At 43.9% G+C, this 24,322-nt stretch overlaps 1 protein-coding gene across 1 annotated transcript in view; it reads left to right on the top strand.

The window, feature by feature from the left end:
- The window catches only part of ldb3a (LIM domain binding 3a), a 179,893-nt gene that overhangs the window by 118,794 nt on the left and 36,777 nt on the right, over positions 1 to 24,322 (top strand). Inside the window, exon 10 of the mRNA XM_038783275.1 lies at positions 16,046 to 16,222. Within this exon, the coding sequence (XP_038639203.1) occupies positions 16,046 to 16,222 (177 nt within the window). The remainder of the gene's footprint in view (positions 1 to 16,045; positions 16,223 to 24,322) is intronic.

Here is a 24,322-nt window from a genome sequence, read left to right as displayed (position 1 = left end):
CTGTAACGACAAAAAGAGGTACTGTCACTTTAAAATGTATTAGAACTGTATTATTGAGCAATGTTGTGCACAAACATTAAAGTAAAGTCACTGCCCTGTTTGGCATAATGGTGGACTGACCAAACATCTGTATGTGTGTAAGTATCTCTACAGGAGATGGTTTCTTTTATGTAGAAGTCCTTGCATTTATACAGGCAAGGAATAGACACTGGAAAGGCAGTAGGAGAGGCAATCAGCTAAGTATTTTACTACGCATTCCTAATTAACCTTGAGAAGGTGGTGGTGAGCTGCCTTCTTGATTTTACCACCAGTAATGGAGGGAGGGGTGCTCTTGTCAGTCAGAGCTGGAAAATTAAAGGTTTGTGATGGGGTGGATAGCCAATGAGGTTTGCAAGGTCATGCAGGAGCTTAAGAGTGTGAATTTGAAATCATGGCACAGGTGGTCAGGGAGTGAATGGAGGTGGGCAAGAACAGAGGGTTTCACATTTTCAGGATCCAGCAGATCTGACTTGTTCCTTTGCAACTTTCTGGAGGTGGGTTTGGGATAGAATGGCTAGTTTAAGGACCATCAAATCTCACTTTACATTTCGACTTCATTGAGATCTGACCTGCTGGTTAACGTTTGTTCACTGAAGAACTCCCATCTATGTAATAAACATTGATTGTAGTCAGCAATTGACTGTTTCCCATATTGCGAACCTCAAACTGGTATTAGTTCATGTAATGTGGTTGTAAACTACAGTTGTTTGAGTGCCACGTTAGCACTTCCCTCTGTCAGGTGCTTCTCCTCAACACTTGCTTCATGGTTGGGATAGAGCAGGAGGAGGTCAAGAGAGGATACTGAACATGGAAGTAATTAACAAAGTGAGCTCTTAAAATGACCTCAGAAATATTCTTCTATAGTGTGCATTAATGGCATTGCCACATTGCTTTCCAAATATTTTTAATTTAAAAAAAATTCTGAGTGAATTATTTTGGAACAATAATAACGGATCATTCTAATTCTAGTCAAATTAGTTAGAACGCCAAAGAATTAATAATGGAGTATTTGAGTTTTAGCCTTTGTTTGGATAATCCACCACTTTTAAATGGTGTTTCAGGTTTGTGCATAATATGCTCTACAATCCAACTAAAACATTGAACATGGAGCGAGCTCGCTGGCGCTGTGGTTAGCACTGCTGCCTCACGGCGCCGAGGACCTGGGTTCGGACCCCGGGTCACTGTCCATGTGGAGATTGCAAATTCTCCCCGTGTCTGCGTGGGTCTCACCCCCAACAACCCAAAGATGTGCAGGGTAGATGGATTGGCCACGCTAAACTGCCCCTTAATTGAAATTTTGTTTTTAGAAAAGAACATGGCGCGAGCACTGTGCAGAATCAAATTTTAAAGTCTGATCTACTCATGAGAGGCTTTCAAGGTTTTCTTGACATCCATTTAGATTCACAGCCATTCCGTGGTTTCTGACTGAGAGCAAGCCAGATTCTGCAAATCTGAAACTAAATGCAAATTAACTCTGTCCTTTTCAGATAATTGTGTGAAGTGCTGTTGCCTCTTCTGAGTTTAAAATGCTCTGAGGGGTGAGATCTGGCACAGTGCTACCAGGCCACCTTTAAGATGGGCAAGGCAACTGATAAACAGACAGGTACATGAATCACAAATGCAATACATCCTTTTTTAAATCAAATCAAAAGTAAATCAAGCTTTTTATTTAGAAAATTGACTTATTCCAAATTTAAAATATATATAACTTTAAAATGGTTTGAGAGGCAGCTCTCTTTTGATGTCACAGTTATTTACACTTGCGATATTATTGGAGTACCCAGTCACTGGTCAGTAGGGGAGCATAGAATCCCTACAGTGCAGAAGTAGGCCATTTGGCCCATCAGGTCTGCACCGGCCCTTGGAAAAAGCACCCTATTTTAAACCTACACCTTCACCCTATCCCCGTAACCCCACCTACCCTTTTTGGATGCTAAGAGGCAATTTAGCATGGCCAATCCACCTAACCTGCATATCTCTGGGCTGTCAGGGGAATACAACTCAGACACAGGCAGAAAGTGTAAACTCCACACCGACAGTCACTCGAGGTCGGTATTTAACTCGGGACCCTGGAGCTGTGAGAGAGCTGGGCTAACCACTGTGCCCCCGTGCCACCAATGGCAAAACTGCCATCATAGATTTGAAGCAAGCCTCATGCATTCAAGTGAACAGTTGGCTTCTATTTTGCAGTATAAAGATGCAATATTTACACTGAGTGCAGACTAAATATTAAACTGAGCTTTCAAAATGAAAGAAACGAGTAAAGAATTTACTCTCTAAATGCATTCCAGTAAATGTGAGAGTCCCAGCTAGGTGTGGATTTGTGTGCCAGTACTGCTTGTCCTGTGTACCAGAGCCTTTTAGCAGCTGGTTTCAGGACGGGATGCTTTACTGAATGCTAAAACTTGACCGGACACTATATCAATAAGGCACAAAAACAAATGTAGTCAAATTGCTTGGGAACCATTTCCCACTGGAGGGAAGCTTCTGACCCAGATCTCTTCTCGAGGACGTTGTCTACGGTTAGGTTAGAAACAAGACAAACTGCTTCCAAACAAGCCGCGAATGCATTCAGAGAAATTACATAGGTGGAGCTAGGCTTCTTAAAATCCTGGTTGGAATTGGTTTGAAGGACACAAGTAAGCGATACAGGTGCGACACGTGGGCAAATAGACTTCCTCAGAATTGTGCAAATAATGTGTTCTTGAAGATTCTGTGCCCTGGCGACAGCGGAAACAAAAAGAGGTCTCTCAGGTAAACTGCTTGTCTGGTTGTGAACATAGGGAAATATCCAATCTGCAATGGGCTGTTCCTTTTCCAAACCAAAAACTAACCAAATTTCTGCTGGATGCCTCCATGGTTGGAGCGTTCCCTCCGTGGTGGAGACATTTCCTTCTTGATTGAGACCTTGCGCCCATGGTTGAGGCATTGCCTCTTTCGCTGGGATACTACCTCCATGGCTGGCTAGGGTGCTTACTGACTGCATGCCTGCATGCTGGGAGTTGGTGACTTTGTGCTTGTGTGTGTGATGTGTGTGTATTTGTGTATGTGTGTGCAGGGGTACCCCTGGATGCCTGACCACTCCCAAAAGTTTGCTTTTTTTTGCCTCCATGTTATCATCAATTGCTTCATTGCCATTTAATTCATTCATTCTACTCACATCTTCCTTCCCGCCCCCCCCCACGCCCCCCCCCCCCCCCCCCCCCAGAATCTAGACCCAAAAGCAGGTCTCCTCATTCATTCATGATATTAGCAACATTGTGGTTATATTGAACTATTTAATCATAGATCACCATTTTTATTTATTTTGTAAGTTTGTCACACAATGTTTTGGTCATCTGTGAAGAAATCATTCTCAATCGGTACAAATTGGCTCAAATTTTCCCATCGCCTACATTTAACACCACCATCTTCTATTGCTGAGTAAACCAATTTTTGGCAGATATGTTTGAAAGAATTGTTAAGTAACTTTTCAAAAATAGTTGATGTTTTTTCTACAAACTTTTATCAATTTGCTTTTCGTCTGGGGGGGGGGGGCAGAACATTAAACTCATGGGGGAACATAAACTGACCACTCTCAGGGAAGCATACATGAATACATGATGATCACAGGACATGGGTTTTGTGTACAGCGGATTACTTGTCACAGACCCAGCATGGAAAACGCTAAACTGGAGTGATTTTGTCTTTATGTCATTTCCATATAAAAAGACACGCATGTTCTTCACTCTGTTGAGTGCCGGTTATCCCAAATGGTGTTGATCCAAAACTTGGGGAGCAGTAAATGGAGGCTCCTTTCTGTCTGAGAGCAGTATTGTCATCCCATTTGTCCGTGTATCTGTGCTTCATTGTTGTCCTGTCTTTTTTGCATTTTACTGGGAAGTTGTTGTTGTTGTTGTTGTTGTAACTCTGTAAAATCGTTTCCTGTACTTGGGCTTCTGAAAGATGGCTGCTTTGGCAAGCTGATGGCACAATTCCTTGACCGCCTTGTTGAAACTTCCTGGTGTAATTGTAGGCTCTTCCTTGTTTTCTCCTTTAAGAAGGGGAGTACACTGAATTTATCTGAGGAAGTGAGGCCTAGATTTTCTTTTCTGAGTTTGAATTGAAACACGTTGGCAGAGTCGAGGAACATTCACCCTGCGTCTGACCTGTGCTGTTCCATGTCTTGAAACTGGTGCTGGGTGACAGATATGGAAATTGTTCTAGTTCCTTCAATTTAAACGAGAATAATTAGCTGTTTCCAGTGGAGTTCCACAGAAAGCCCTGCTTTTTGTGGTATATATTAATGATTTGGACCTCAACAGAGGGGCAAATGATCCAGAAGTTTGCAGATGACTAAAAAATTGGCCATGTAGTTGATAGCGGTGAGGGTTGCTGTAGACTGCAGGAAGATATCAATGAATTGATCAGGTAGGTAGAAAAGTGGTAAATGGATTTCAACCCAGAGAAGTGCAAGGTTATGCATTTGGAGAGGTTAAACAAGGCAAATGATTACACAATAAATGGGAGAATACTGAGAGGTGCAGAGAAAGTGAGGGACCTTGGAGTGAATATGCACAGACCCTTGAAGGTAGCAGGACAGGTGGATAAAGTGGTTAAGAAGACAAATTAAATATTTTTGTTTATTGACTGAGGTATAGTGTGTAAGAGCAGGTAGGTTATGCTGGAAATAAAATATTCATTAGGCCACAACTTGAGTACTGTGGGCAGTTCTGGTTACCTCATTACAGAAATGATGGGATTGGATTTAGAGAGGGGACATAGGAGATTTACAAAGATGTTGCCAAGGCTGGGAACATGCAGCAGAGGAAAGATTGGAGAGGCTGGGGTTCTTCATGGAACAGAGTAGGCCGAGGGGAGATTAGATTGAGGTGGACAGAATTGTGAGGGGCCTGGATGGAGCGGATGGGAAGGGCCCTATTTACCTTCGTGGAGAGGCGAGCGACTGGGTGGCTTGGATTTAAAGTAATTGGTAGAAGGATTAGAGGAGAGATGAGGAAAACATTTTTCACCCAGAGGGTTGTGGGGTCTCTGAAAGGGTGGTAGAGGCAGAAACCCTCAATTCATTTAAAAGGCTCCTGGATTTGCACTTTTAAGTGCCGGAACCTGCAGGTTTATGGACCAAACACTGGAAAGTGGGATTAGGCTGGGGGCTCGTTTGTCGAACAGCATAGATATGGTGGGCCAAGTGGCCTCTTCCTGTGCCATAAACGTTATATGATTCCATGGGGGGGAAAAAATCACCAAACAGTATTTATATGATTAAACAGCACAAGGGAACAAGATCAAAATGAGCAGAGGACACCAGTGCCAGTGTGGCTTCTGTTAAATGCTATATTCTTTATTGCTTTCGTTTGTGGTGAGAGATGAGGAATAAGGGGGGGGAGGCGGAGGAGGTCAGGTAGCACCTCAGCAACAACAAAGCAAAATGGTACTTGACGACCAAAAGCAACTCTAGTCAAATTGCTCTGGTATTGCTTATGTATGTGATTAAGGTCATGGCAACCAGTGGCAAATGTTGTATTGACTTGGGGATCTGCTGATAGGAATTTAGTATTTGGTTTAAAATGAAATCATGGGTTGACACTATGGGACCGGGTTTCTGAAGCTCCCTCGTGCTCATGTGTAGAGGCAAAATTCTCCCTGTATATGTATTTCAGATTGCTACTTGTATGCTTTCTGCTTGGCATCCCCTACAGTTTTTACTCATATATGCTCATATAAGCTTTTGTTACACTCTTGCACCTCTGGCTTATCTGTCTGATGCTTCTACCTATCGTGCTATGGGTCTGTCTTCTGCATGTTGGAGGCCTACTGTATCTAACGTTTGCCATGATGGCCTTTCCCCCTCCTGTGACTCTATTCTATGCTCCTATCTACAATAACATATCTCCTTCCCCTCCTAGGAGACAGTTATTTCCCTATGTTAAGACTGCAAGCAGACTCGAATGTAAATTAAGCTATGGGCCTCTTCTGGAGCCCTCCTGTGCGTGGGACCTGCCTCTAACTGCAGTGGCTGAGAAAGACAGATATGGCTTTACCTGCCTTTAAAATAGTTGTGGACTAAAAACAGCATGAAATAAGCTGTAATCTTACCTTTCACACGTTTTAGCAGCTATTGTCTCTCTCTGTAGTGTTGTCATTTTTTTCCTTTAGTGAGTAAAGCTGGCTTTCGCAGATCTCTTCTGTGGTCTGTATGTTATAAGGTTCATTTCTTCCCTTAACTCTTTTCTTCAACAAAAAGATTGCCCTCAACAAAATTTCTGTTCCTTAGAGTTTGTCCTGGATTTTGAAAGATTTTGTCACCGTAGCGAGGGAAAACATTTTGTTATTTTTTAACATGGTCCTAAGATAAATCAAATAATCTTGTACCATGGTCTGACAAGCCCATCATGCATAGGGTAGGGTAAAGTGGCAATAGGGTGAGCAAGGTTATGCCTAGACCACTATCAACTCTGTTCAATTAAACAGCAGAGCTGAGAACAGTCAAAGAAAGGTTATATGACCCAGATCATGACACACTGCATCCATGTAAGATGGACAAAGCTACTTAGGAGAATATGAAAAATCAGGGACAAAATCACAAATTTGACCGTAGTCAACTATCATCTTATACTGTGGAATGGAATGGTAAAAACATACCACCTGTAGAAAATTGGGCATCTTGGAGATTTTTAAAAATAAATTTAAAGTACCCAATTCATTTTTCTTTCCAATTGAGAGACAATTTAGCGTGGCCAATCCACCTACCTGCACATCTTTGGTTTGTGGAGGTGAGACCCACCAGACACGGGGGAAAATGTGCAAACTCAACATGGACAGTATTTAATGCAGTCTTTGAAAAAGAAAATTGCTTATTGTCACGAGTAGGCTTCAAATGAAGTTACTGTGAAAAGCCCCTAGTCGCCACATTCCGGCGCCTATTCGGGGAGGCTGTTACGGGAATTGAACCGTGCTGCTGGCCTGCTTGGTCTGCTTTCAAAGCCAGCAATTTAGCCCTATGCTAAACAGCCCCTTTTGTAGGCCAGCAAAGAGATGCTGCATCTCCATATGCCAACCACAAAACACACCCAACTCCTTCATCTCAAAAGGGTTCTAACGTTTGTAACACCCTTGCTTTTGGGCATGGGGGATTCATTTCTTTTATAAATTTAGAGTACCCAATTCATTTTTTCCAATTAAGGGGCAATTTAGCCTGGCCAATCCACCCAACCTGCACATCTTTTGGGTGGTGGGGGCGAAACCCACGCAAACATTGGGAGAATGTGCAAACTCCACACGGACAGTGACCCAGAGCCACGATCCGACCTGGGACCTCGGTGCCGTGAGGATGACATTGATAAGCAAATTTCAATGTCAGTACTGAAAATCTCCAGAATATGTGACAAGCTTCAATGTGCCCCATAACCAGTGTTGGTAAATATATGATAAAGGATGTTTTCCCCTAGTCAGTCCTGCAGTTGGTACAGTATCCCATTGCCATGCAGCTTCAAATAGCCCATGTATCAGTAAATTTGTGCTCCTGGTCATTAATTCCCATTTTGGGAAGTAAGATGTGGAGTTTAGTGCCCTTGCACAAGATATGGATCTTCCTCCAGTTCCTCATTCCTCAGGATATTTTTCATCAATAACCTATTTGATTACTGTTGGCATCAGTCTAGTCCAGGGGTGGGCAAACTACGGCCCGCGGGCCGCATGCGGCCCGCCAAAGGTCTTATGTGGCCCACCAAGTCATTAAAAAAAAATAAAAAATATTTTTAAAAAATTTAATTTTTTTTTTTAATTTTTAAATTTTTTTTAAGGTTAATGTGGGGGAGCTGTTGGGTTACTTACTGGTATAGGGTGGATACGTGACTTGAGTAGGGTGATCATTGCTCGGCACAACGTCAAGGGCCGAAGGGCCTGTTCTGTGCTGTACTGTTCTATATGAGGCGCCCAGAATCATAACCGGGTGAAGTAATTATTTTACTTAATATACTATGCGGCCCTTTAAAATTGTGAATTTCTGAATGTGGCCCTTGCACGGAAAAGTTTGCCCACCCCTGGTCTAGTCTGATCCTTCATTCCCCACTATTGACAGCCAGCGTTAATTTTTCTCTCCCTTCCTTGAGATTGGTTCTTTTGTAAATACCCAATGGCTGACCTGCATTTGATCAGCTAACTCCTCAATGCTGGGGGATTGAACCTGAGACCTTCTCAGGGGCAGCACGGTAGCACAAGAGGATAGCACTGTGGCTTCACAGAGCCAATGTCCCAGGTTCGATTCCACGCTGGGTCACTGTCTGTGCGGAGTCTCCGGTTTCCTCCCACAGTCCAAAGACGTGCAGGTTAGGTGGATTGGCCATGATGAATTGCCCTTAATGACCAAAAAGGTTAGCAGGGGTTATTGGGTTATGTGGATAGGGTGGAAGTGAGGGCTTAAGTGGGTCAGTGCAGATTTGATGGCCTCCTTCTGCACTGTATGTTCTATGTTCTATGTTATGTTTGACCTAGTATTGCTCCTCGCAGTGCCTTCACCTTACTGCTGATTATTGAGAAGATCAGTTCCAGTTTTTAACCACAGTTGTGTTTTGTGAATGGTGGTCATAGAACTCTTTGGTTCTCTAACACATCTATCTCCTTCTTACATTTGTTCTACTCGGGTATTTCAAATCCAAACTAACCAGTCATTTAACCATAGTTTGTTTCCCATGAATGCTTTACCCATGTGACACATGTTTAAAGCAAGCTAATTGCTTGGAAATTAACATGACAAAAGGGATTAAAATAGTTTAAATATGTGAAATATCCAATTGGTTTGTTCTGTTTGGTGTCTCATCTGTTCAGATGACCGGTTCAGTGTACATGAGCAGGATTTCTGTTTGTCCAGGAATCTTTAAAACCTGAGGTGTGCTCTGAGCAGATTGTCATAGTTTGTTCATTTCAGTCTCCGTAGTAACTGGCATTGTCTCTTTGTGTAGAGTTGTTCTGTCTTCTATCTGGCTATGTCTATGTTCCTTTCAGGCTGTTGCAAGAAATTGGCAAGCTTTTCCAAATTTTTCATTCCATTCTGGACCATTGTGATTGTGAAACTCTTGGCTCTTGATGCCAAAACAATTTATCTCGCTGTTATTTTTAATCCGTCAGTTCTTGAAAACCCGCTTCAAAATAATGGGGCATAACCTTTTCTTGGGCCGCACCACAAAACGGGCAAAAAGAGGATGGGTTGTCGTTTTAAATTCATTCAAATTGAAGGAAACGGAGAGAGCTGTCGGGTCATAATTGCTCAGCTTGTGGTGCAGCCCGAGCCCAGCTTATCTCCCATGGGCCACAAGAGGAACGATTTGAGGTGCCTTCTTGACACCATTAGTCGCCAACTGAAATTCTAGCAACAGCCTTTTGTTTTCCATCCTGGTTGTACCTTGACAGAAAATTGTTGCTTATCACTTGAAAAACACTTCACTCCACGTTCCCAACATTAACACCCAGCCACTTTCACTTGTCACTTTCCTACACATGTCCACGTAGTTGACCTTAGCAAGGGGGGGGGGGGGGGGGGGGGGGGGGGTGGGGGGGAATTGGTAGATAGTGAGCCAAGGGCCTAATGCTGCTTGAAGCCTGAAGAATCGCTGACACCACGATGCCTGTCTTGGCTGTTGATTTTTTTCAATGAATGTCATCACCACCAAAATAAAATCAGCCTAAAATATCACTTATGGTGAGTGTGTTTTTTGTGTGTCAACTAATCATGTGTTGGTGGGTTGCATGGAATTGTAATTCACTCAGCACCCGTGCACAAGTTCACTTATTTTACTTTTGATTCACAGTTTTCTTTGAATTGTTCTCCATGGATTGAAACGCATCTCATTGCCAATTGCCAGCTATGTTGATGAAACACATTCATATCGTACTTTGATGCACCTTATGAATTATTTATCTACTGGTTCTTGGTGCTGACCGACCGATTTGAAAATGGCAAACAGCTATTTATTTTTTTGTAAATTTAGAGTACCCAATTATTATTTTTTTCCAATTAAAGGGCAGTTTAGCGTGGCCAATCCACCTACCCTGCACATCTTTGGGTTTTGGGGGTGAAACCCACGCAGACAAGGTGAGAATGTGCAATCTCCACAGGGCCGGGATTCGAACCCGGCTCCTCTGCGCCGTAGGCAGCAATGCTAACCATTGTGTCACGTGCCGCCCTGCAAACTACTATTTTTGAGTGAGCTCTCAAATCTTCATTATAAAACTGATATCAAAAGATTTTATTTTAAAACAAAGTATTTCTGTACATCATATGATGTGGAAATGCACCTTTGGGGGTTCTTACAAATTTTCAAAGCCACCTTTCGCCCATGCTCTGCCTCGTCTACTGGCTCTTGTACTCTGCAAAATGGGGCAACCTGGCGTTGAATTTCCCAGAGCGGAGGTGCTTTGAATCTGCTCTATATCACCGGATTTATCTGTGTCACTGTCGTGGGGATTCCAGCCAGATAAAATTTCCAAGAGCTCCCCTAGAATTTGCTCCCATTATTACTATTCCAGAAACACCGGTATCTGCACACGGCAATCTGATCCAGCATCAGTGCTGATATATAATGTGTGACCAAAAGAGTTTGCTCCGGACAAAAAAACTCCGTTCAGGAGATGAAACAGTTGCTGTAACCGTAGCGGGGATTAGAGAAATTCCAGCTTCTCCATCAACCTCTCCGGCTGCTCTCCGTTTCGGTGGATTAACTGATCCCATGACTCCACCAAACACTGCTCCCTAACCAGCTATTGGGCAGTGCCAGTGTTGAGGAGAATTCTCCCTTTGGTACCTTTTTGTTGTAGCCATAGCCTGACCATCCAGTCATGAGCCTAAACGGCTCCCTGGCACATTAAACCTCTCGATACGTTCTTGGAGTCCAGTGGCACTTGCCTATCTCCATTTTATTAATAACCATCATGCTCATCTAGCCGATTCAATCTATTATTTAGGACAGTCACCATTTATTTATTTTTTTTCCATATCCTTCTATCGCACACAATATATCCTTCTGTTCCCAAGACCCAATCATAGGGAGTAGAGAAATGGATTGTTAAATTCTGAAATGGATTAGGAGTGTTATTTTAAGAATTATTCCATATTTTATCAGCATGTAGGTTCTTATTTTGTAGGAGCCTATTTTTTTCCAAGTTGTTTTGTTATTTTAAATTGTTAACTTTTTCCTGCTGTGATTGTTTACTCGCTTCTCACTTCACATTTTCTTTTTAATTATAATTCCGGTTTCACTGCTGACTTTCTCTTCACCCATTCTCCCTCACCTTTGGTAGCTCAATGGAGCACAGGTTGGAAACCGCTGAGACCAGGTAATGTGCGTGCTCTCTCACACTCTCTCTGTGTCTCTCTCTCCGCCTCTAACCCATGTGCGTGCGTGTGTCTCTCTCTCTCTGTATCGCTTTCTGAATGTGTCTCCCTCTCTGCCTCCGTCTGTCCCTCTTGTTCTCAGTCTGCGTCTGTGTGTCACTTTCTGTGCGTGTGTGTCTTTCTGTCTGTCTCTTTCTCTCCCGACTTGTATATCTCTGTCTATTTATGTGCACGTATGTGTGTGTGTCTGTGTTTCTCTCTCTCTATCTTCCTGTGTGTTTGTGTGTATGTGTTTCTCTCTGTCTCTCTACGCTGCCCGCCTTTCTCTGTCTCACTCTCTCTACTCATTGTCTGTTTTATTCCAGACTGGTCATTGATTATCAGTCATTATGGTCACTGAGGTTCAAATGCACAATGATGTGTAAAAGGATTTTACAGGACAGATATGAACAACATCTGATTTGCAAATTACATCTTATTAATGCTGCTGTAAAGTAGTTTCTGACTTTTTTTGGGGGGAGGAGTTGAGGTGCAATTCTCTCAGCTGCTCCTCAAAGCACCCACATTTGCTGGCTTAAAGGTCCATTGATGTTGTTTAGCCTTGTGGTATCTCACCCATTGTAGATTTACTGAATACATGAAGCAATGGATACTGCCGGCCTGTTTGACAATGAACGGCATTACATCAAGCTCTGATATAGTTTTCCAGCTAGACTCCACACATTGCACTTCCAGTAATATCTTGTGAACTCAATTTTTAAAATCAGGATCTTCAGCCTGGAAGTAAAATTCCCAATCGGTGGACTCTTTTATATTTGTGAAAATGGGTTGGGATATTGTGCTGTTACTGATTTCCTTTCTTAGACTTTTTTTACCTCCCCTCTCAAATTGGGAACCAATTTCTTCTTACGTCTTCACTAACCTGTTCCTGAGCTGCTGTAAGTGCAGCCTCGGTGTCTCTCTCTGATTTTCTGGAAAGTGAACAGTCACGTCCTGACCTTCTGACTGCAATGTTGTTGGGATGAGAAAGCCTGCTGATGTATTTCCTGTCAAACAATAGCATGATAAATGATTTGAGAAGGTGAAAATCATTCTATGAACTTTATTAGATTTTGAGGACATGTGGGACGAAGCAATTCTCTCTGGTGCGGGAGAATTTACACTGTGCTCAATAATGTGCAGCAGGATGCAAACACATTCTTGATAATTAGGTTTGATTTTGCTAAGCATTGGACACTTTAGTCTCTTACTTGAGCTTTCAGAAGGTTTCACAAAGTTCCAAATTCAAAGCTTCAAATTCAGCAGAAAGACAAGGGAATGCAGGCAAAGTGCAGGACTGAAGTGAAGGATAAGAAATAAGGCAGGGCTCCAAATGAGATTGCGTGAATGTATTTTATACAAGACAATGACCGGAATTCTCCATCCATCGGGATTCTCTGTTCCCGCGGCAGTGCACCCCCTGACCGCAGGTTTCCCAGCGGTGTAGGGTGGCTTCATTGGGAAATCTCATTGACGGGCGGTGGGAATAGGGAATCCCACTGCCAGCAAACGACGTGCCACCGGGAAACACTTGGCTGGGGGACCGGAGAATCTAGCGCAATGTCTGTGTTCAAACAGTCGGCAAAGGAAATGGGTCGAAATGCACCAGAGTAAATCAAGGCTGACGAATCATTGCGTAGTTGGGCCGGGAGTGTTGAATGGAGTCTCACAGTGGAGCAATGTTGTAAGGTAAATTCTGGGTTACATGGATACCATGGTGGGACACAGGCGAGCGAATCCAAAGAGGGAAAAGCCCTGAGAAGACTTACTTGGAGTGCAGTTGTGAAAGCAGAGTGATACACCAGAACAGGAGAAATTGCAGAGAGAGAAACATGATTTTTTTTTACATATAAGAATAGATGTGAGGAGAAGGTTCAATTAATTCTGAGCTTTACAATCTAAAGAAATTGATCAGGGGGAAATCTTGGTAAATTACACAATTTTCAAAGATTTCAACAAGATAGTGATGGTATTAGGAAATGAGTTTAGAATATGGACTATACAGTGATAAATATCTGGAATAATCAGTCAAATTTAGATATCTTTAAATGCCTTTGATCCTAGTATGAGAGAGTGTGGTATTAAAAGGAAAAGGTTCAGGCCAATGATGTTTTGCAACCCTAGACGTTTATGTTCTTGTGATTTTGTTTCTCTATTCTCTAATTCCCTGGATATTGATACAGGACTATTACATAGACACATAGATACATAAAAGATAGGAGCAGGACCATGAGCAGAAGATAGGAGGAGGCTTTTTGGCCCTTCGAGCCTGCTCCGCTATTCAACACGATCTTGGCTGATCATCCAACTGAATCATGGCTGATCATCCAACTCAATTGAAAGCTCCTGTGCTAATGCAAATGATTAATCTGAAATAATGTGGATTATATTGTGCTTTTGTACTTATTGGAAGCACCTATTACAAGGGACTGAACATTAAATGCTACTATCTTTGACCATGTGGGCCAGATTACCCTTACCAAACACACATTGGTCTTCTGCACTCCCTCATTACTCTGAGCACCACTGCTTTTGGGTGTACAGGTGCATGTCAGAGAATGCCTCCTCTTGTGCTTCCTTTGGTGTTACATAGTATCTAGTATCTGTGATGATTCTCAGCAGCCATATGCAATTAATGGCGCAAATCTACCAGCCCAATGGGTAAGGTACATATGAGATGGTAGAGACTGGGCAGTTTCCATTTGTGTTGTGTGCATTGTGTCCTGTCAGTTATTGGTTCCAGCTGTTAGTGGAATTGAGACACTCCTGTCGATAGAACCATAGAATCCCTACAGTGCAGAAGGAGGACATTCGGCCCATCAAATCTGCACCAACCCTCTGAAAGAGCACTCTACATAGGCCCACTCACCCAACCTATCCCCATAATCCCATCACGGCCAATCCGCCTAATCCAGAACAATGGCAGCTAGACAGTTGGTGTTATTTGTGTATCTTATCAGTTGTTTGGTCTGTCCAGCAGAATCCAAATCATATATAGTGTTTCAGACAAAGCTCCCAACTACGTTTTTTGTTACCCATCCAAAACCGTGCAGTATGGAGGCTTGCTTCAACTTCAGGAATCCAGAACCAGCACTCTCAAGTTACTCTTTAACTATATCATAGCGATGCTGGAAATCCATTGGACTGAGTTTCAATCGCTGTGCAGATGAATAGATTTTAGCCGGGCATTTCTTGGGTGGAATAAGGTGGGTATGATTTTATTCCTGGTGGTAACAGAACAAATACTGTACTGTGTGGGAGTAGACTTTGTGACCTCTTCCCATTCCATGCTCTCTACTATTCAATTATAAGGTGTTCTACTGATGTGTTTTGACTTAGTTGCACTTGTTTATAGGTGAGAATTGTCCTGCCTGGGTCTGGCATATGCTGAGATATTTTGTAGATTTCCAACTTGATGCCCGAGTACAAAACTAATTTTACAGACTGCCCACCTGTTGAAGATATTTATTTCCATTTCCAAATTGACAATACACTCCATTGACTTTATATTGAACTGAACAGGCTGCCATATAAATTGTTTTGGAATATTGGGGAGGCGGAATTCTTTGCTTCTGATAAATAATCCCTTTAAATAGATGGACTGTCTGTGTGATTGAGAATCAATCTAAAACCTTTTCCATCTTTGACTGAAATTTGACTGTTCAAATTCTGGGATTCGGGTTCACTATTTTGTGAAAAGCAGTGATTCCTTTCAATCTTGGAGAAATAAAAGCCCAATAGAATACCACTCAAATTCACCAGATTGTAATACCACAGTTAGAAGGCAATCCTGATCTCGCATGTGGTGTTTGGGAGTAGCGTTGCCAGGAGTAACACACTGTGGTAAATTTTACTCCTACCAGTCTCAGAGGGAGAGGGACCAAGCTGGGAGCTACGCACTGGTGACGCTTACCCAATGAATTCCATTTAAGACCTCTTAAAACACACTCGGAGAGTGTTTTGGCAAATGTTTAGTTTTTTTCCCCAGGTTGAAGCCAGTATAAGTATTTTAATATAAAATAAAAACAGAAAATGCTGGAACAACTCAGCAGATCTGGCAGCATCTGTGGGGAGAGAAACCGAATTAATGTTTCGAATCAGTGTGACCTTTCACAGACGCTGCCAAACCTGCTGGGTTGTTCGAGAATTTTCTGCTTTTATTTTCCATTTCCAGCATCTGCAGCATTTTGCTTCTATTTTAAAAGTCTTTTTATCGTGTTTGCTGATGTAATACTTTAACCATTGCATTAACAGGAGAAGGGAGTGGCTACATCAGAAGTGTTAAACTCGGTATCTCCTCACATTTTTACAGAACCAAAACTGTCCTCACAAAAAAAAAATCAAAATATTCACTGGCTTATCCTTTTTACCGGGGATGAGATATCCATTCTGATATCCATGTTATTTTCGCCTCCAAAATGACAACCTAGCTCAACAACTATTCTGTTCTAATTATACTTGTAAAATTGCATCTCCTACAGGCCCTGGATCCACTGGCTGTTTGGTGTTGTTGTGGTTTCCAAGATGTTGGCTGTGTAAAATCCTGCTGGTGTTCGTTCTGTAATTGGATCAACTCGATCTGTTCGGTATCGAGGCTTGTTTGTAATGATTTGTTTTTCCTTCTGTAATTTGGATTAGCACACCAATTGAGCACGCTCAGCCAGCTTCAGCAGCAGCCAGCCCTGCCTATGCTGCTATGCCTGTTGCTTCAGCCAATACGCCTGCTGTCACTAACCTGCTGGCATCTCCGATCTCATCACCAGCTGCTGCCAATCAAGATCGTCCTGCTGCGCCAGCCTCGTCTGCCCTGCAAAGGTATCGATTTTCTGCAAGCAAGATAGGTGATGTGGCCATTTGGTAATGCCCCTGTCACTTTGCCCTTTGAGGGAAGCCCAAAAGGACTCGACCCCTGCAACATCCGTGTCTGTTCAGTGTATGTGCAAGTATAACGGTGTCCTAAGCATAGGTTAATTCACATGCTGTCTGAGCTAATGTGGGAAAAATACGGTCTTGGGCATGGGGTATGCATTGAGCCTCTTGGGCTATCCCTCGATCACCATTTCCCTACGGAACATTCCCTTATCTGTAATTCGATCCACTATGAGGCATAAAAGTTTATTTTCCTCCTCCATCATCACGGATCTTCTCTCCCTTTAAAGGGCCCCACTTCTTTAGGGGCTATAGTGGCAGTTTTATTGTGCCCGGCCAGCAGTTTCCTCTCAATGGTACTAATACTGAAATCCTTTGGGAAAGACACTCTTTAATCAAAGCCAAGCCATGCAGAATACAGTCCTGAGGTTGACAATTGGTGGGCTCTGGACTCAGACTCTTCCACACACATTAACCTTACCAGCAAATGACCCAATCGATAGATAGGTTTCATCTGTGTTCCCTGCTGATAAGGTGCCATCTTCTCATTGATCCTTACGCACATGTTTGAGCCTCTTGGTCTCGCCTCTTTCTTTCCTGTACCTCAGTTACCTGGGATAGTGGGGTGCCACTCTATTGGGGAAGAGCGAGCACGCTTTGTATGAGATAAAAAGAGAAATGATATTTCTTCATGAGGTACATCTCCATTTTAAACAGTGATGGGTTTCTGCACTTGTTGAACCTACCCCAGCCGACAAACACTTGCTACCTTTTGTCATGAATAAATTCTATACGGTTTGTTTTCCACCCAGGGCACTCGATCTCATGATAGGACCATAGACATTTACCGAAATAGCCTAGTGTGTCTGTGCCAGCTTTTGCTAAAACGATCCAAAACTAATCCCCAACCCTGCTCTCTCCCTTTGTCCTGTATCTGCTCCAAATGCTTAACTGTTCATTCCTTGACTGCCTCAACTATTCCCTGTCGCCAAGCATTTAATTCTGTAATAATTTGCTATGTAGTTTCTGACCTTCCTTCGCACTCTTTTAGTGACCATTAAACTGCTGACTAGTCACAACTGATTCCCAAACAGAGGAAAATAGCCTTGCATATTTTAATCAAATGGCTTCGTAAATTTAAAAAATCTATTAAATCTTCTTGGTCATCTCCGCTCCAATGGAAATAGTTCCACTATCTTGTCGCGATAATTTTTCACCCTTGAGCCACCTTGTATAATTTTTACCGCCAGTGAACTTTGGTTCAAATGTCAATTCTATCAATGGTATCCGAAACTGTACACAGTCTTCTCATGGTGGCTTCATCACTGACCTGTGCAAATTTCAAATTGTCTCCTTTCCCTTCAGCTCTCCTTATAATACCCAAAATACTCTTTGCCGTTTTGTGGCTTTATCTTCCACACACTCTCCTTTGCGACTGTAGGTCTCCTATTCACCCCACCCTACAACAAATTGTATTTTTCCTGCTTGTTATAAATTTGGTTCTGCTGCAGCTATCTGCTCGTGATCAATTCGGTTCCTCCTTTTCTACCAAAGCCCTACTCTCGCTGCTTATGTTTTTCTAGCAGGAACGCAACGCAACAATTAAACTCCCTTATGATTTCCATATCTCAAGCATGCCTCTTTACTTACTCCAACAATGAGCCAATTTAACACAGCCAAAACATCATTCAGTTTGGTTCATAAGCTGCCATAGCCCAATAATGGAGAAAACATTTGGAACGTTGGGCAGAATTCTCTGACACCCCGCCGGGCCGGAGAATCAGCGGGGGGGGGTGAATCCGATTTTTCGGCAGCGCCGGGGATCACGTCACGCCAGTCGGAGGCCGTTGACAGTGGCCCCCACCTGCCGATTCTCCGCTCCGCGATGGGCCGAGTGGCCGCCCGTTTTCGGCCAGTCCCACCGGCGTAAATCAAACAAGGTCCTTACGGCGGGACATGGCTCTGCAGGCGGCCTGCAGAGTCCTCGGGGTGGGTGGGGGGGGGGGGGGTCTGGCCTGGGGGGGCACGATGGCCTGGCCCGTAATCGGGGCCCACCAATCTGCGGGCGGGCCTGTGCCGTGGCGGCACTCTTTCCCTCCGCGCCGGCTGTTGTAATGGTCCACCATGGCTGGCGCGGAGAAGAACCCCCCCTGCGCATGCGCTGGGATCACACCAGAACACACTGGCGCTCCCGCGCATGCGCCAACTCGCGCCGGCCGGCGGAGGCCCTTCGGCGCTGGTTGGTGCGGCGGCAACCCCGCCGGCGCCGGCCTAGCCCCTGAAGGTGCGGAGGATTCTGCACCTTCCGGGCGGTTCACGCCACTCCTCGGTGCCGGTACGGCCTGGCCCGCCGGATAGCGGAGAATCCCAGCCGTGGAGTATGATGAAAATCGCTCGTGTTTACATACCTTTCAAAAACTAACATGTACATTAACCCATTCAGGCAAACTCTTACTCAACAAAGGGAAATAGATTTACTTTGCTATCTCTCCTCCCCACTGTGCAAAGCGTATTGCTCTGTTTCGGATGCTTTTCTGTTCTCTGGTTGCATTGATTACATAGAATTTAATGCACAAGAAACAGGCCCATTGGCCCAACTGGTCGATGCTGTTATTTATATCTCACACCAACTTTAAGAGGCACTAGCAGCACACGTTGTTTTGCATTTTGTCAAGTCTGTTTTGCCCTTCCACCCAAACTATAATCATAACAAATGCTTGGAGGGTTCTTCCATGATCAATTGACCAGGATGTCACTGTCCTGATTGTAGTGTTAGGCTGACTGGGCAACATGTTAAAGGTACAACATGCATATTGGCCATTTGTCCCAACCAGTTCATGTCAGCGTCTGCCTTCCACATGAGAGGCGACTGGTGGTGAATTAACCTGAGGGTCACCACACCTCGGGCGAGGGGCAAGGTTGAGAAGGTGGGGCCTTTGTGAATAACCTCAGCCAGTACAGAAATTGAACCCACGCTGTTGGCCTTGCTCTGTTGTCCAGCCAACTGAAGGATACCACCTCGAGTACAATCATTCCATCAACCCCCTCATGGTATACTTGATCTTCTCAAGTACAAAAATTCCATCAGGTCTGATTTTTTAAAAATGGGTTAAAGGGATATGGGAAACAGGTGGTTTTGAGACCAGGAAGAGATCAGCCATGATCTGATTGAATGGCGGAGCAGGCTTGGGGGGGCTGAATTGCCCACTTCTGCTCCTAATTCCTATGTTCCTATGAGAAAACATTATAATCATCTTTCCCTGCCCTGTTGCCCCATCCTTTAATCCCATTTTATTTCATCCATTTAGCTAATCTAATCTTAAACATTGACAGTTTCTATCTTAACCACCAGCTCTGGAAGTGAATTCTCTGTGAGAAGATGCTTCTCCTTCCCTCCCAGCCTAACTCTCCCATTTATTCTCATATCTAGGCCCTCTTGTTCTAGACGCCTCAATGACTGTTACTCTTCGTCCAGCTCATTTTGTCCACAATTTTAAACAATTTAGTTATATTACCCTGTAATTGGCTTTTCCCTAATGATAAAAGCACCACGTTTCATTTCCTCATTTCATCTAATTTATTCAGATTTATTCTATACCAAGCAGCATTCTAGTGAATCTCACTGAACTAAAACTGACCGTACACTAACTGAGATCTTATTCAGATTTTACATAGACATGCTGTTAACCTCCTAGCTTTTATATTCCATACCTTGCAATATTTCTACCTGCTTTTTTACATACCTATCAATCTGTGCTTCTGCCTTTTAATGTCCTTTGAACCTATAATTCAAATCCCTCTGCTTTTCCCACAACTACTTCCATTCAGAATAAAATTACTGTTGCGTATTTTTTTCACCATAAGTATATACCTCACACATATTCTTTATTAAGTTCGCTTTTAAAAGTGGACTGGGTTACTTTGATTTGGATTTGGGCTGTCACGGGTTTCCAATATGTGCAGTTAGTGAGGGCAGAGGATATCTGAGCAAATGGTCCCAAAGTGCTGTTTAGCAGGTTCCTTAATTGGGGCAAATTAATTTCCATCCTTGAGAGACTTCACTGTAGCTGTAATAATCTCCAATTATTTATGAGCTTCGTCACTATGCAACTGACACAGAAAAATGGTTCAAATGGGGAAAATGTTGTCTTGTCATTTTCACACTGATAAGATGGTTTAGTGGATCACACTGAACCTTACAGACCAGAAAAGGTTCCAGCTTCGGGTCCTCATCTGTCAGCTGATTTCAGCTGGGAGAACTGCAGGGGCCACTGTTGTAGATGTCAGCATTCCTGGGCTGGGGGTTGGAAAATAACTGGGCAGCATTCCTGCTGCTGGGCAGAACCCTTTGGCCCTTGTTGGAACTGCTCAGGTGTGACCGTGTCCAGCTTGGCTATCGACATTCACCGTTTTGGCTGATGCGTGAAACTTTACCACTTGCGGTGAAGCATTGAAAGGCTTAAAGAATGGAATTGCTCAGTTGGTGCCTATAGGACAGGTGAAGGAAGAGTAGAGAATGCAGCAACAATGCAATAGAGAGTGCCCTTTGGGCAAGTACGACATTGGCCTGCTTTGGTGGCTATTTGGAGGTGTATTTGTGAGCCAACGCTGCACTACTGGAATCCCATAGAGTAGCTGTCACACAGTTACATCCATCAAAAGTAATTGCAAGCAAGAGATATTCCACCATACCTTGCAGCAATTGTGTAAATCCTTACTGCTGGCAACCATTTAACAATCTGCACTTGAATTTCTTCTGCCAAATTAGCCTGTGAATTGACTGAATTTACAGGGGTTCAGTAGTGACATTCTCCATTGCTTTCCTGTATTGCTGAGAGAAGAATGAATAAACAGATGAGCATTAATGTTGGGTTTTGGCACACCAGCAACTGGACAGTTCTGGCACATCCTGGTGAGCTGAATTCCAGATTAAGCATGCCTTTTGATTTACTGCCATTAGATTATGGGTGCATAACCTGTCCTTTGCAATAGTTCTCAACTTCTCCCCCATATCTCCCTTCTAGATCATTGGAAGTGAGATTATAAATTATTCTTAATTGCATAATCTATAGAGGCCCAAAAATTATTTTGGGGAAAAAAAGGATGAAGTAATGGCAGCACGGTGGCACAGTGGGTTAGCACTGCTGCCTCACGGCACCGAGGCTCCAGGTTCGATCCCGGCTCTGGGTCACTGCGGGGTTTGCACATTCTCCCCGTGTTTGCGTGGGTTTCGCCCCCACAACCCAAAGATGTGCAGGGTATTTGGATTGGCCACGCTAAATTGCCCCTTAATTGGAAAAAATGAATTGGGTGCTCTAAATATGAAAAAAAAAAGGATGAAGTACCAAGAAGTAAGATGAGGTTGTCTATTGGAAATAGGACACATTTGATGCAAGGTTGCACACTTGCAACATCTGCAGACATCATTCCCAATTGATCAAAAACCAAATCACTCGGCCGATTGAAAGGGTCAAAGCAGTGTTTCTGCCAATCTCAGCACTCCAGGTCCTGCCCATAATCTAATGCTCTAGTTTAATTGGTGTCTGCTGATGCAACCTGTGGTGTTGAGCTATGTACGTCTTTGTAGTGTTGATGCCTTTCTCTCTCTGCTCTGTGTCCTCTTCAGAGTGGCTGCACCTTCCATTGCTTCACCCATGCAGCCTGGAATGCTTGCTGGGTCCAGGACTACATCCCTGGCTGCTGCCACTGTAACCGCTGCTATCTCTGCGCAGACTAGGTATATCCATCTCCCTTCACCTACCTTCCATCTCTCGATATGGACCTTATTGCCGCAGAAAAGATGTCACTAACAAACATTGGAAGCCCAGTGTGTTCCAGGGAATAATAAATGGCTCCAGCGCAGTGGACCGCACAAATTCACCCCCTCTACTCCTCTCCGCCCACTTGTTTTTTGACTATTCAAAAAACTTGAAAAAGTCTGGTCTGTGAGCCACCACTCTAAACTGCAGATAAAGATGGAAATTGAAGAAACAAAACATCCATATGAGCTTCTTTGAAGTTGTCAATTGGAAATTTCTTTTTGGGAGATTATGGGGGAGATGGTGGTGCTGTGGTAATGTCATTAAACCAGTAATCCAGGGGCCTAGGCCAATGCTTTGGCAACGTAAGTTCAAAACTAGCTGCTGGTGAAATTTGAATTCAATTAATTTAAAAATCTGCCATTGAAAGCTAGTCTCAGTAATGGTTAATCGTGAAATGATCAACAATTTTCATGAAAATCCATCTGGTTCACTTATGTTTCTTCAGGGAAGGAAATCTGCCGTCCTTACCCGGTCTGGCCTACATAGCAATGTGGGTATAACAGAAATGGCTGAACAAACCACTCAGTTCAAGGGTAATTAGGGGTGGGCAGCAAATTCAGGCTTTGTCAGTGACGTCCACATCGCATGAAAGCATTTAAAACATGGGCTCCGAGCTACAACGGGAGAACTTGCATTGGCTCTTAGTATCTGCCGAGGACTCACTGATGCTACTATGTTGATTGCTAGTCAACTATGAGTTTACTATTAGCCATCTTTTTAACAGGGAAATTAATAGATTGGAGAAGAAAACAGGCGTGAGTGCCTCAGGGCGGGGGGGGGGGGGGGGGGGGGGGGGGTGCCTAGGGTGGGGAGGGAGTGTCTCGGGGAGCGAGGGGAGTGCCTCGGGGGGGGGGGGGGCAGTGCATCGGGGAGGGGAGGGGGGAGTGCCTCTGGGGGGGTGAGGGGGAGTGCCTCGGGGGTGGGGGGGAGTGCCTCAGGGTGGGGGACTGTGCCTCGAGAGGGGGGGTGACGTGTAGTACCTTGGAGTGGGGGGTTGCCTTGGAGTGACAAGAAGTGCCTTGAGGGGAGCAGAAGTACCTTGGAGCGAAGGGAATTGTCTTGGGGCCAGCAGGTAGTGCCTCGGAGGTGGGGGGGGGGGGGGGGGGGGGGGTGGGGTGGGGGGGGGGGGGGGGTGGGGGGGGGTTTGGTTAGGGTTGTACTTCAGGGTGGACAGAAGGTAGTTGAGGTTAGAATGCATTCCAATTAACTCTTGCAGTGATGTCCTAGAGCTGATTTTTTTGAATATAAATTTAGAGTACCCAATACTTTTTTTCCAATTAAGGGGCAATTTAGTGTGGCCAATCCACCTACCCTGCACATTTTTGGGTTGTGGGGGCGAAACCCACACAAACACCGGGAGAATGTGCAGACTCCTCACAGACAGTGACCCAGAGCCGTGATCGAACCTGGGACCTCGCAGCCGTGAGGCAGCAGTGCTAACCACTGCTCCACCATGCTGCCCCATCGTGGAGCTGATTTTATATTATCCAACAACACCAATTTTCTGGCTTCCCAGTATGCCATAAAGTGAAACGCATAATCCAATTTGTCTCAAGCACAAGAACTCAGGTGCGGCACGGTGGCACAGTGGGTTAGCCCTGCTGCCTCATGGCGCTGAGGTCTCAGGTTCAATCCCAGCCCTGGGTCACTGTCCATGTGGAGTTTGCCCATTCTTCCCGTGTCTGCGTGGGTCTCACCCCCACAATCCAAAAAGATGTGCAGGGTAGGTGGATTGGCCATGCTAAATTGCCTCTTAATTGGAATTGTTTTTTAAACAAATCAGTGCAAATCTTGTTGTGGGAGAAAGGTGTAGGAAGTACCAGGGTGGGAATCCAATCTGACAGAACACTTGGAGTAACGTACGAAACCTTGATCAAAATCAGGCATTAATGTTCGTAGTAAATTCTGACGCATTTAAATCTGAATCGTTTCCTGCTTGCTTTTAAACAGTTGACATGGAGGAAGGGGAGTCGGTATTCAAAAAGTTTCCAGACCCATGGATTCTTTTGTTACTTCAAAGATAATTAAAAATGTGTTTTAAAATGTTTCAAAATAAGTAAATTAAAGAACAAAATCCGGGAACACTGGAAATACTCAACAGGCGTGTCAGGATCGAAGGAGAGGGAAACAGAATGAACATTTCAGGTTGATACATCTGCTGAGTGTTTCCAGTATTTTCTGTATTATTCCAGATTTCCAGCATCCCTGTGTTTTCTTTTATATT

The sequence above is a fragment of the Scyliorhinus canicula genome, chromosome 22, assembly GCF_902713615.1.
Source record: "Scyliorhinus canicula chromosome 22, sScyCan1.1, whole genome shotgun sequence".
Taxonomy (NCBI): Eukaryota; Metazoa; Chordata; class Chondrichthyes; order Carcharhiniformes; family Scyliorhinidae; genus Scyliorhinus; species Scyliorhinus canicula.
Note: the sequence above shows the minus strand (reverse complement) of the source record. Positions and strands in the feature narration are given on the sequence as shown.